Consider the following 12,703-nt stretch of genomic DNA (forward strand, 5'->3'; position numbering starts at 1 on the left):
GTACTTTGGCAGTCTTTGGTATACATATTCTTTGATGTTATGCTTTATGCAGAGGTTTGACACCGATGGTTTTAGCCTTTTCCGTATACATTTTTGAAAGGCCTGTTTAATCCAGATTTCTTTACTGTTTGTGAGGAAGCTGGGCAGAAAGAAAGTAATATCCTGCTATCTGTGGCACCTGGGGTAAATTCTCAGGCTGAATTCTGAGTGAAGGAAATTCAGAAAACATTTTTTTTTGCAGAAAGTGAGTGTGCTTCGCACAGAAGGGACTCAATTTGGAAACTCTCTAGTACTGTTAGATTACAATAGAAAGTGTTAGACTCCACAATTCATATGCAGTAGAAAAAATCAGCATGATCAATGCTCAGGTTAGGAATGTTTGAATTCCTGATGCAGTGCTGATGCACTTAGGAGCTGAGCTATATAATGGAATCTTTATCAGACCATCAGCCAATTGTGATACTTATCTGTACACTGTTGCATTTTGGGTTAAGTGATAATCCATCAAGGCTGGAAAACACTGTGTACTTTTTAAGTTGCATACTTCATTACTGCAGGCAGACTGGATGGATTTGTCAGCATTAGAAATACTTGTTCCAGATACACAGAGAAGGTTCCTAATACATAATATTATCATATTTCTTTTCCTCCATGTCTTCAAGCTGCCTGTGTTGTAATCTACCCCTCATGTTCACAATGTTCATTTACATGGTAACCTCCTTGGAGTGTGGTATCTGTCTTCATTTGTACTCAAATGCAACATGTTTGTTCCATGAATTATATAACCAAGTGTAACAACTACAATCTCCATTTTGTATCAAGAAAACTGTCAAGTAGAGGAAGCTACAATTTCCTAAATTGCAGATTATTTTGTTTCAGCTTGTGTAAGATGAAAATTGAAACATCCAGGTCTATTTCATGGTTGTATTCCCAGAATTTTCATCTGTGGCTGGATTACTTTGGTGCTGTGCATGTTACTGAAGATTTACTCTTTGACTGACATAACTACAAAGGTACTTCCAACATTATTTGAGAACTGGGAATTTTACACAGAAACACTTGGTTTTGGTTTCAGTCTGCTCAAAACATAAACAGAAGAATATTTGCATTTTGTAGGATGTAGTGATAATGGAGTTTCACATTTAGTTTCACACTGCATGGAAAAGTACCTCCTTTACTAACTGCAATCTGATGCTACTTACTGCCGTGTTGTCCTAATTCATGTGAGCCATAGGAAGATATCTTTTGTGGCTGCAGCTATATCTGGCAGTGCTAGCCTTAACTCTAAAAAATGCATCAATTACTTTTATACAGCCTCTTGCCAGAAGCTAACATATTTTTGGTTTAACATCACCAAGCACGTGAGTGTTTACCATTTGCCATGATTCTGTTTGTCAACGGACTTACTGAAGTTAATGTTTTTAGAAATCTGTAGGAATCCAGCTATCAAAGTAGGAAACTTTGCTTTTTTGATTTGCTTCCTTTGGGGAGATAGCGCAGCATCATGAGGCTGAAACATGGCCAGAACACCTGAGGACTCCTCATTTTAATTTTATTGCATCTATTAAATCTGTGTGCATGATCCATTGAACTAACATTTGCAAAAAACACTTTCAGGGTGTTATAAGAAGGCTTTTCCTGGCTATGTATCTATCAGAGCTTAAAAACAAAGAGCTCTTTGAGCTAGAACAGATGCTCCAATTTCCTTTGTTGATCTTAATTTTGTGAGCTTTGAGAATTCACAGCATTAAGTGTACCACTTAATGGCTAGTGGGATGAAATCCCAATAATTATTGCTTAAGCAAGGGGACAAATAGTCTACGTCCCCTCAAATGGGCACTGTGGACTGCTAGCCTCTTGAAAAGGTACTTTATGCACTTAAGAAACTGCAGGTACTTAAGAAACCACCTAGCAGCCGAGGAGCCAGACAAGGTACAGACACATGAGGACTGCACAGGTATACATTAGAAGAATATTTTATTGAGAAAACGCTGGCAGACTAGACTTAAAGGTAAACATAAGAGAGCCTTTTTTGTATGTATTTTAGTCCTATTGTTTTTCTCTCTTCCCCAAAACTCTAGAAATTAGTAAGAGTCATGCAACTTTAACAGCAAGTGAAATCAAATGAGCTATAATATATTAAAGGAGTCAGGAGAAATATTCAAAGATCTGCAAAGAAACAGGCAGAACTAATAACAATTCATCTTCTTTGCTCATATTGGACAAATGTATCCTGCATTCCCCAGCACGTGGTACACTTTTGGTGCTTCCTGCAAGTATCACAGAAGAGGAGCACAAGAGTACCTAATCTTTTTCTTCTTCTTGACTCTTGGTTCTGATTTGCTCAGATTCCCACAAACTTCAGGTTTGAACCCCATTGCAGCAGGTACATTTTAATACTTTAAGTTCAACTGTTTGGTCCTGAAACAGCTTCTTCCAAGTCTTGTCATCTTGCTCTCTGCTCTACAAGTACATTGGGATCTCTGCTTTGGGTTTCTACTGAGTTTGCCCTCCCTGTTACCCAGGTGCTTAGGATTTGGGCAAGGAACTGATGAGCTGAGACCACAGACAAACATAGCTGCAGAGTCTTCCTTCCAGTATAGGAGCCCTAGGTGCCAGAGAGCACAAGGAAAAGCGGGCAGACAGTGCTACACTCTTGTATCTTCCCTCTGAACCTGGATTAGCTGGTAATGGACTTTGGGGAATCAGGCAGAGGCAGCAGTCATCCCCCACTGCATTCCCAGTCGCCTCTATTTAGCCAAGGTGTAGAAGGGTGCTTGCTCTGTTCCTGGCATCTGCACCACTTGATTGGCGTATTGGTTAGGGAACGCTTCCTGGCTACTATCAGCTGCAGCTCGCTGATGTTTCACCGGAGTAACAGATTTATGTCTGACCGGAGACATCCCTAAGGTTTCATGATTCAGATAAAGAGGCTTGTAAAATAGGTTTGGGCTTTAATAATGGTCTAACATAGATTTATCATGTTTTATTAGCACATCTGCTAAACAGCTGGCCATCAAGCAGCATAAAAAGTAAACTTAATGAAAGAAGTAATTATAAGATCAAGAGATATCAGTTCCTGCAGGATGGGTGCTAAAGTCTTGGTTGAGTATCTGTTGGGAAAAAATTAGCCTGAAGGACTGTCCAGATTCCCATTTTGAAGCACCAATTGTTTGGTTTACTGGGAAATCTAGTGGTTGGTAAACCAGCAGAAGATTATTATAAGTGAGGGAAGATAAGAAGGAAGAAATAAAAACTGGAAAGTTGCAATTTCCTTATCTGGTTTGAGTTAAAACAGACACAAATTAGTTTTTATGTTAGTGCTACAGCTATAAAGTAGTATATAAAAAAATAGCTGTTTTTAACATTAGACAACAGTAATTTTATTTATTATCAGAGGTGAATGCAAGTAAGCACACACAGCTATACTTAAGATAACTCTATCCTTATCTCCCTTGTCCCTCACATATTCTATACCTCCTTTGTTGTTTACCTCTCTGTCGGTATCTCAAAGTACCAAACTACATTAATTAGGTTATATGAAATAAAAATGAAATCACAAACAAAGAACTAGTAACGATTAATATTCTTTTGATATGAAGAGAATTGAGGAACAGAAGTACTTCCCAAGCAATTCTCACAGTTTAACTGGCTATAAAGAAAGAGGTATTCTGGACTTTTTTTTTTTTTTTCTTTTCTCATATAGATTCCAGGATAAAAAGGGGGAGAAGAAGAAAGTAATGTAATTTTCTAGCTAAGATTGTTGAAATTCATGATATTAAATAGAAATACTCAATTGAATTTAAATTAAATGTATAATGTTTATCAAAATGATTGTACCCTCAGACTTTTCCTTAATCCACTGTAAACGCTTCTTCTAAATTTATTTTCCTGGATCTCATTTAAGAAATCTTTCTTTTACATAAGAACCAAAAAACAATAAAAGCAGAGTGCAATAAAACATGGATTTCACTCTGAATTTTTTATATAGATGTGTATATTCATTGACTTTTTGGACACCTTGACTATTAAATAAACTCTTGAATCTCATAGTGCAGCTGCCCGGGAACAGCCTCGTATCTCTGTTACGTGCAATGACTTTTGGAGACATTTTTAGGCATTGCTATATAAAGCTTCGAACATTCTGGCACAGTCGTTATACAAGTGAGTCAGCTGAGACTGAGTCAGCCAGATATGTGCAACAGAACTGAAATCCAATAAATAATGGATTCCTATCTTTTGAATTTAGGAAGCTCTTGCAATGTTACTTTTTTACCTATTTTTGGTTTTGTTTGTGAGATTTCAATCTTCAACAGTAAGTCAATGTTACAAAGTTTTATCATCTCTTGGACTTTTTTCTTGCCAGGAAAGGGATTCAAATTTAAAAAATTGCAGGGGGGCGGGAAAAAAAGGATTGACATAATCCCAGCCTATGGGCAGGTCCTGGGTACATCTGTGTTTAAAAATAGAGAACACAAGGTTTTCTCCTTTGTGATTCCAAAACCATGAAGAGTTGTTCTGACCTGAGATGGCACTTCCTAGACTGGTAATCACCTTCCCTCTTTGCCTACAGGACTATGAAAGACTGGCACAGAATCAGCTAAATTAGTTTTTTGCTAACAAAGGACTTCCCCAAGGGAGAAATCCCTCATTTTACTGCTGGGGATAAATTCACATTCCTCTTGTGCCTCTTCCTAGTCACAAAAGGGAACATTAGTATGGAGAGGGGTACAGCTTTCACAAATAACATAAAATAAATCTGCTAGAAAGGAAACTATTCATACAGTGTATAATTATTCTTTCCTTAGTCCTCTAGACTTGTTTCTTCTCATACATTTTAGTCTCATTTTGTTGTACACTCCTCAACATGGTTATTAGGCTTTAAGACATCCTTGACAAATATATAAAGGACTATACTCTTCTCTGACATCAAATTATGTTTAGGTTTTTTGAGTTAGCAGGTAACGTACCAGCAAAAGAATCATTAATTCCTGAAGGACTGAGCACAAAAGCAAGTATACGTTTGTCTGAGAAAATGAAAACTTTGACTAAGGAGGGTGTTTATGAAATATCATGCTATCATCCAAATGGATCTGTAGGTTTTTTTCATACTGTTTACTAAACTCCAGGCAAAAGAAGACAGACCTGGGTCACAGTTCCAGAATTAACTGATGATGTTCAGATTATTTTTTTTCCCATGAATTCGGGCTTTTGGTAACGATGAAGTACAAACATTGTAATGTAAATTGTCTTAAATTTGCAGACTTTCTGGGCTCTTTATATCCTGTATTACATTCCTTTAAAGGCATTTCCTGTGACTGGGTGTGGAGTAACACGCCTTCAAGGTGAACCATGTAAAAGTCTTCTAGAGTAGATGAATGTCTTTTAAAATTTAGCTGAACACAAACTGGTGGTTCAGAAATACCAAGTCATAATTTTAGAACAGAATTAGAGAAATCCAGCCAGCAAGAATATTATGATGTCAGTAATTGGAAATCCAGTCCAAAGATATCTCAGTTGTTAGAAATCCAGGTCAAAGACATCATTAATTAGTATCTACTACTCTGTGATCTAGATTAAACTTCTGTTTCTTTAAGGGATAAAGTAAGATAAAGAGAAATACTGCTTCCAACCTACCTGGAAGCCAAACACCCCCACCACCCCCGTCTTTGAAGGCTGAAAAATATTCAATAACTTCTCCACTTTATGTCTGTAGGTACCTCTTCCTTAACACAATTCTTGCTGGAATAAGAAGCAGAAGTGCCAAAGGAAAATATGCTTATATGGTATTTTTGGCTTGGCTATAAACAGATATTACCAAAAGTCTGATCCTCTCTAAAATGGTTCTTATGTATTTTCTGCATAAGGTGCCTTCAGCTTCCTCACAGATTATGTTTTTAAACTTCCTGCAGTTGTTCCCTGTATTTGTGGGCATCTTTCAGTGCGGTGCCCACTATTAGAAACAGCACTCCAAATGTGGCCATCCATTGCTGTCTAAAGCACCAGCTACTTCAGCCTTGTCCTAATCATTCATATACAGGAACACTATATTTCTTTGTTTTCATCTTTCATCTAATATATTTATATACCCTTTTGTTGTTACATTCCCATGCTTTTTTAGTTGTAATTAATTTTGCATCTTAACATTTCTGATTTATTTCTGGCTTCCTATAACATTTTTGCATACTGATATACACAATGGTTTATGCTTACAGCAGTCGGCCCTTGTGATTCTCTTTGGATTTCTTAGATTGTAAGACAGAGAAGCTCATGAGTCTGTTCTGTTCTGTGCTTCCTATTTTTCCTCTGCTTTGGGATAGACTGTCATTTTATTTTTCTTTCAATACGATCTTTTCAAGAAACAGCTTTCCTACACTGCTTTATCCCTTAGATCACCTGCCCAAGAGACTCTATCTACCAGTTCCTTTAGTCTGAAGTAGTCTCATCTTCTCATTCATTCTCTTGGAAAAGTGAGTGCTGATCCTTCAGTGATTGATCACCTTCACCCGGATTACCTTCCTTTTTTCACTTTTCTCTAAAACAGTATCTCTTTGTTATTGTAGTATCAAATTACATGCATTCTAATGTGTATTAGAGCTGAAGCTTATAAGAGGGTCCTCTTTTCCAAATTATTTCCCTTAATGCTGGGCACACAAATGATGAGAATGAATATGCTTCAGAGTAACGGAAAATGATGCCCTACACTACATTTAGAGGTAACAGGATGCCTTAATACCATTTGTCTACTACATAATCACAACAGGGGCATAACGTTTAGTTATAACAATATAAGGACAAGAAGAAAACAACTAATTCAGGACAGCAGATGCCAATATGCAAAACCCACCCATTTCATCTTTCCAGTACCCAAGCGCTCAGGAAGCTGGGAAGCTTCTGCTGCTTGACTCAAAACACTGTTTATAACGGCATGATCATTCTTGTTGTTCTGTTCCACTTGCTGCTAGTCAGCCCTTTGAGCACTTGGCTCTTTCCTCCCTTTTTTCTGCAGGGCAAGGACTCTTACAACATATTTTTTCTTTTCACCTAGGCCAACATTTTTTCACACACTATGTAATATTAAGGCTTAAAAATTTATTTTCAGGTTTGATATCTGTTCAGTATTACACAGATGCCGCCAATGCACTATGAAGGAAGAAGCTCAGTGATATGATACCATCACGATCTTCATACAGTGGACTTGTTTTTAGCTCAGGAAAAACTTTCTAATTCTTGCAAATTAGGCAGGTCACTACAATTGACTCATAAGAATGCTTCCAGAGAGAAAAGATTTCTTAACTCAGTCTTAACTTTCCTCATCACGTGAATATTGCACTGTAATAATTGAATATTACATCCTCTCTCTTTGCACCATCTGTGCCTTCAACAGACCACTATGGAACCACCTCCCATTTCACTCACCATGGAGATTATCAACTACTCCTTAACCAGAAGATGACAATCTGTGAAACTTTGGCACATGTTTTCACCATTGAACAATTTCTGATCAATCACTGAATACAGCAATAAAACTAAGCTCTATATTTTGCTCATAACAAAACAAAGCATTACTATAAACACCAAAAAGAAAACAAACAAAAAAAAAGATGGAGGGGAGAAGATATTTCAGCTCATTTACTGTAGTTCAGGTAAGATGAAGACACCCCTAAGGTAGGAATACCTTAAAATGGATCAAGCTAACAAGGGTAACAGAGTGTGATCTCTCTTTATTATTAAGCAGGATGACATCAACAGTAATTCCATATCCAAGACACTTATCTTGCTTTAAACATTAGTACGAAAATAACCAGTCTTAAAACGTCCTGTTTATTTAAAAATAGCTTGCTTGCATTTTGCATTAAAGTTAATTTATTAACTTAAAAAAATTAAATGCAAATGTATACAAATAATTTAAGCATCCTGTCAAAGTTCACATGCATATTGCTAGAGCAATAAAAACATTCAAGGTCATATGAAATCTTTCTTAACCATGATAAGTACCATCACATGGATTATTTTATTAAATATATAGATTGAACTAAAATGTTTGAACTCTCTCTTCAGCAAATTCTATCCTTTTTAAAAATCAAACCTATAATTTCCTATTTATAATGTGTTTTTCAGGCCATAACAAAGAAGCATACTGTACCTCTGGTGCTGATGGCTGTTGCCGATGTGGTTTTGCTGGTTGTTAAGGCTACAGTGGTTGTGACTGTTGCAGTGGTAAGGGAGGGGATGACAGTAGTGGGAAGCAAAGTGTTGAAAACATCTGGTGAGTGGAAAAAAAATATAAAATAAAATCATATCATGCAAACAAAGGAGAACCATAATCGTGGTTTAATTTGTAAATACAAGTATGTCGAAAATGACTAAATTAAAACGTGATTAACATAAATTATTACAGGTACAATAGTGTACCTTTAAATTCTTGACATTATATCACTCTCAATTTTTATCGTCAATCTTCTAGCATTCAGAATTTAAAACACTGTTAAAATGACCAAGTTTCCACAGACTTGGAGAGTGAATGTTTAAGTGACAAGAATCCATTTCTTCACTGAGTCATTTTAAATGTCTCATATACTAGAAACCATATACAGATGAAACATGCTGTGTCAGAGTGGGGGATGAAAAAAACGACACCATCATGCTAAAATAAACACACATATGTTAACGAGAAATGGCTGTATGTTAAAAACACCCACTTTCAGACAGACTCAATGGAAGGAGAAAGGGGGGAAATTGCTACTAACTATAAGAGCCGCTTTTTCCGGATTGCTTTTCTTCTTCCCACACATTTGTTTAAGATACAGTTGTCTGCTAAGATCCAGAGCAGAGTATATTTCAAAATCTTTATCCTAATTAGCAGGCAAAGTCAATCGTCCTTAATACTCCAAGTTTATCGTTAATACACACAACAATATTTCAATCACCTCCAAAACAATTCGGAACTCCAAATCCAGAAAGGCTATTTACATTAATATCACAAAATCTGAGGATACAAGCCAGAAAAGATGCAAACTCCTGATGACGGCATCCTACAAAACCCTGCAACCCCTGATCAAGTACAGGTACACCAGGCTTAGGCCACTGCTGCTTGACTGTTTAGGAACCAACACTCTCTGTTGCAAAATGTTCCTGTACAGAGCAGAACATAAGCAGATGTGCAGATAAAAAATTCTCTGATTGCCCTGCCAGAAGCAATAAAGAGCAGTATCACTTTGCTTATAAGGTGATTGCGGGTTTTAAAGAACAAACATACAAATAAAAAAACTGAAGGGAACTGGAGGAAAGCACTTTGGTGAGGAAATGAAAAGCATCTGACATTTTTCAGATCATTTATATCACAGGTTTAAAAGGAAAGAACCAGTTTTTGATCCACTGATTGTGAGTAAACCATTCCACACTGACTTCAGTGAAAATACTTCTGAAGGGTGCTATTCAGTGCAATAAAAGAGTAAAAATCTGACCCGTGATCTATCTTCCCTCACCATAGAAAGAAATGCAATTGGTCTCTGAGTACCATCAATTCTGGCTAAAATCAATGGAAACGAAAGCAGTTCAGCACTTTACAGTATCAGGCCCAATACAAGACATACAGGGTCTTTGAGTTCAGCATTGTATAATTACTTTCTTAAGACTTCAGCAAAATATGCTTGCCTTATTTTCATGCCGGATGACAGATTATTTTGCCATTTAAAAACTCTCCCTGTCATTCCCTCAGTTAACATCTATGAGTCACTTACAATTTTCTGTATTCCTCCGCTTTTGATACACACCACCATGATTCTCTCTAGAGTCTGTATTTATGGGATTTTCCATTTTGGAAGCCATCAGAAAACGACGTGATATCCCTCTTTCATCTGCTGTACGTTGGTATTTACATCTGTTCCGCAGTACTATATATTCCCAAGCCGGGAAAATTAAAACAGGCTTTTGAAAGGAAACAGTGTAGCCACATTAATCATTAGAAAAAACTGTAACATTACCTGCAGTGTGTACCTGAGTGTGACCAGCACGATAATTAAACAGAACTGAGTTGAACAAGCATTAGAAATAAATGAACTTGTTAAAAAGATACATGTCGTGTGTACTGATCTATGCAATTGGTTCTCATAAAGGGAAACTCTTTCTTAGGTAAGCATCTGATAAAAATGAAATCAAACAGAAGAAAAATGCCTACTTTGTAGGGACAGCAAACCCTTGTTTATTAGAAAAGCTGTAAAAATCAGTCTTGTACATAAAACCTCATTAATGTGACTTATGGTTCCCTTAATTATCTATCCTAGATATATCATTTACTTAAGACTATGCAATGGCAAGTTAACTGCAACTGGCAAACACAGTTATGGTTTTATGACAGTGTTTTTCATTCTGTGAACACACTGTCTATTCAGTTTGCCACATACTAGCTTAAATGAGTCACCAGTGAATTTAAGAGTTCATTGATCTCTCATTTCTCTTCTGGCTGTAATATTTCCATCAAGATTTCTCATTTCAAATGAAACTTACTTAGGAAACTGAGACTGGTTTACAAGAACTAGGAGACAGCAGTGTTTTAATACAGATGGATTAAATTAATCTTTTCTGATCATATCAAGAAAAATGAAAATCTTTGCAGAACTCAGTGTCCAGATCCAAGTCACAAGCTCTGATGCCAAACATCAAAACAGCAGCTTGCCAGAAGCCTCAAAGTAAAACATATTCACAAAAGAAACATAAATACAAGCAATAGTCTTGACTTGCTTTTTTCTTAACAGAGTAAGGTGAGATTCACCATGCAAATGACTGCTGTTGGTCTGCTTTGCTGATAGCATTGTAATTACTTGTTCTCAATAACTAAAGGACATGTTAGTCACCAGGAATCAGCCTGAAGAGCATTTCATTGACCAAGCAATGAAATATCCGTTTAGGTTCAAGGCTTTGCATAGTAGAATCTCTTCTTTAATGATAACTTGAGAGTATGTAAAGGCAATGTATGTGTTAAGTAACAAAAAACCTAACAAACAGCTCTACCTACAGACAACACATTTTAGAACTCTTGGACCATATTGCATCCTTAAGTCCCATTTTACACAGCCCAAATCTAGATGTAGATTAATGTTCTGAAAAGCACCCATGTCCCACATTTGAAAGACTTATGCAATGGGACCCCCAGTCCTACTTAGTGAGTGCTCGTGACAGAAAGCTCTTCAGTTCTTCCAAGAAAATTTATGGATTCTTGCAAACACTTTACTCACCTTTCCTTGAAAATGCTTTTGGATAAGAGAATACAAAATACAGACTTCAAAGGAAAGAAAAATTATGTGCAGTGCACCTCATTCTCTTATCATTTATTGAAATGAAGCAAGGTGTAGGAGGTAAAGTGGGTTTGCTAGTTCTGAAAATCAGACAGGTTGCAAGTATATACTGATACCAACAACACAGGCTTCTGTTTAAGTCATAGGAATCACATTCAGTATTTTTTTAAGAAGTGCTGTTTCATTTACACACCAGAAAAGAGACTTACTGTTTGATTGTTTCTAGTCCAGTAGAACCTTGTTGTCATTTTTACTTTGGTACACACCTATATTGTTACTACTGAGGCACACATTAGGTCATCCAGAGCTTCCTATTAATGGCTGCACAAAAACACGCTGACTGCGTCTGTCCCCTTCTTTAGCTCTCCATCAACAAGTATCTTAATAGAATAGATTTGAAGCTTTCTGTCCATCAAATCTGTTTCAGTGAAATTTAATTCCATTTTCTGGCCTTGCAATTTCTGGATCAAGTTGTATAGAACGTGCTTTTGTTCAGATGAAAACAAACCTTTGTTTATAATAGCAAGGGTCATTATGACCAAGAGATCTTGTTGAGTGGCACTTTTTAATTCAAGTATCCATACTCAAATCAATACAACAGATCACTGCTTCACTAATATTAATTTATTTAACTGCAGCATGTTGTGAAGCAGAAAATAGCTGTATTTTGTAGATGGGGAACTAAAGGAGACAGAAAAGCCATGCACAGAGATCTAGAAGTGAAGCAATAATGGTCACCATTAATTTTGAAATCTCACTCCTAAAATGCATGTTTGCTGATAGATAGGTATTCAGTCAAAATTTAGTATTGTAATTAACTTGGTATTCATTTCACTACCCTGGCTACCTCTGAAATACAAACAATTCACAGATCGCGAATTGTTTCCATAAAAGTTCTTGGAAAGAGAAAAAGCGTTAGACTTCACATCTAGGGGAGTTACTAACTCTAGTCCCTGTTGCTTTGGTTAAAAGGTGCTCGTACAGATTATACTTGTAAGACGAGCTGTATTTTCAATGGAAGGGGTGGGTTTCTAACCTCTCTCTAGTAGCACAGCGGGGTTTGAGACGAGCTGCAAATACTCAGCAAAGAAATCTCTTTTAAGTAAGGACATGCAGTAATGCCACAGATCAGTGGATGAAGAAGAAAACCCGGTGAAGGTTTTAGAAAGGTGTTCTCCATGGGCCCCCATGGTATGCTAGCATGCCATTAAGCTATATTAGCACTGGCAATTTGAAGGCAGAGAGCAGGTAATCTGCTGGTTGAAAGCGAGCATATAGTGGTAAGAGAAGGAGCATGCAATGCTTGGCTTGTTCTGGAGGCTCCTCTTCGGGAGAAGCACAGATGTAGCCTGTATATTTGTGGCAGAATAGAGTTGTGCAAGATCAGCTCAAAACACTGCCGGGCC

The 12,703-nt window shown here is 36.9% G+C and overlaps 1 protein-coding gene across 4 annotated transcripts in view; it reads right to left on the minus strand.

Moving 5' to 3' along the window:
- CADM2 (cell adhesion molecule 2) overlaps nucleotides 1-12,703 on the minus strand; it is a 675,129-nt gene that overhangs the window by 40,783 nt on the left and 621,643 nt on the right. For 3 of the 4 annotated variants that reach the window (XM_026093287.2, XM_026093286.2, XM_026093290.2), the window contains one exon: nucleotides 8,147-8,266. The exons of the other annotated variant lie outside the window; for it this stretch is intronic. In XM_026093287.2, the coding sequence (XP_025949072.1) occupies nucleotides 8,147-8,266 (120 nt within the window). The remainder of the gene's footprint in view (nucleotides 1-8,146; nucleotides 8,267-12,703) is intronic. 4 annotated transcript variants of the gene reach the window in all.

The sequence above is a fragment of the Dromaius novaehollandiae genome, chromosome 1 (assembly GCF_036370855.1).
Source record: "Dromaius novaehollandiae isolate bDroNov1 chromosome 1, bDroNov1.hap1, whole genome shotgun sequence".
Lineage (NCBI taxonomy): Eukaryota > Metazoa > Chordata > Aves > Casuariiformes > Dromaiidae > Dromaius > Dromaius novaehollandiae.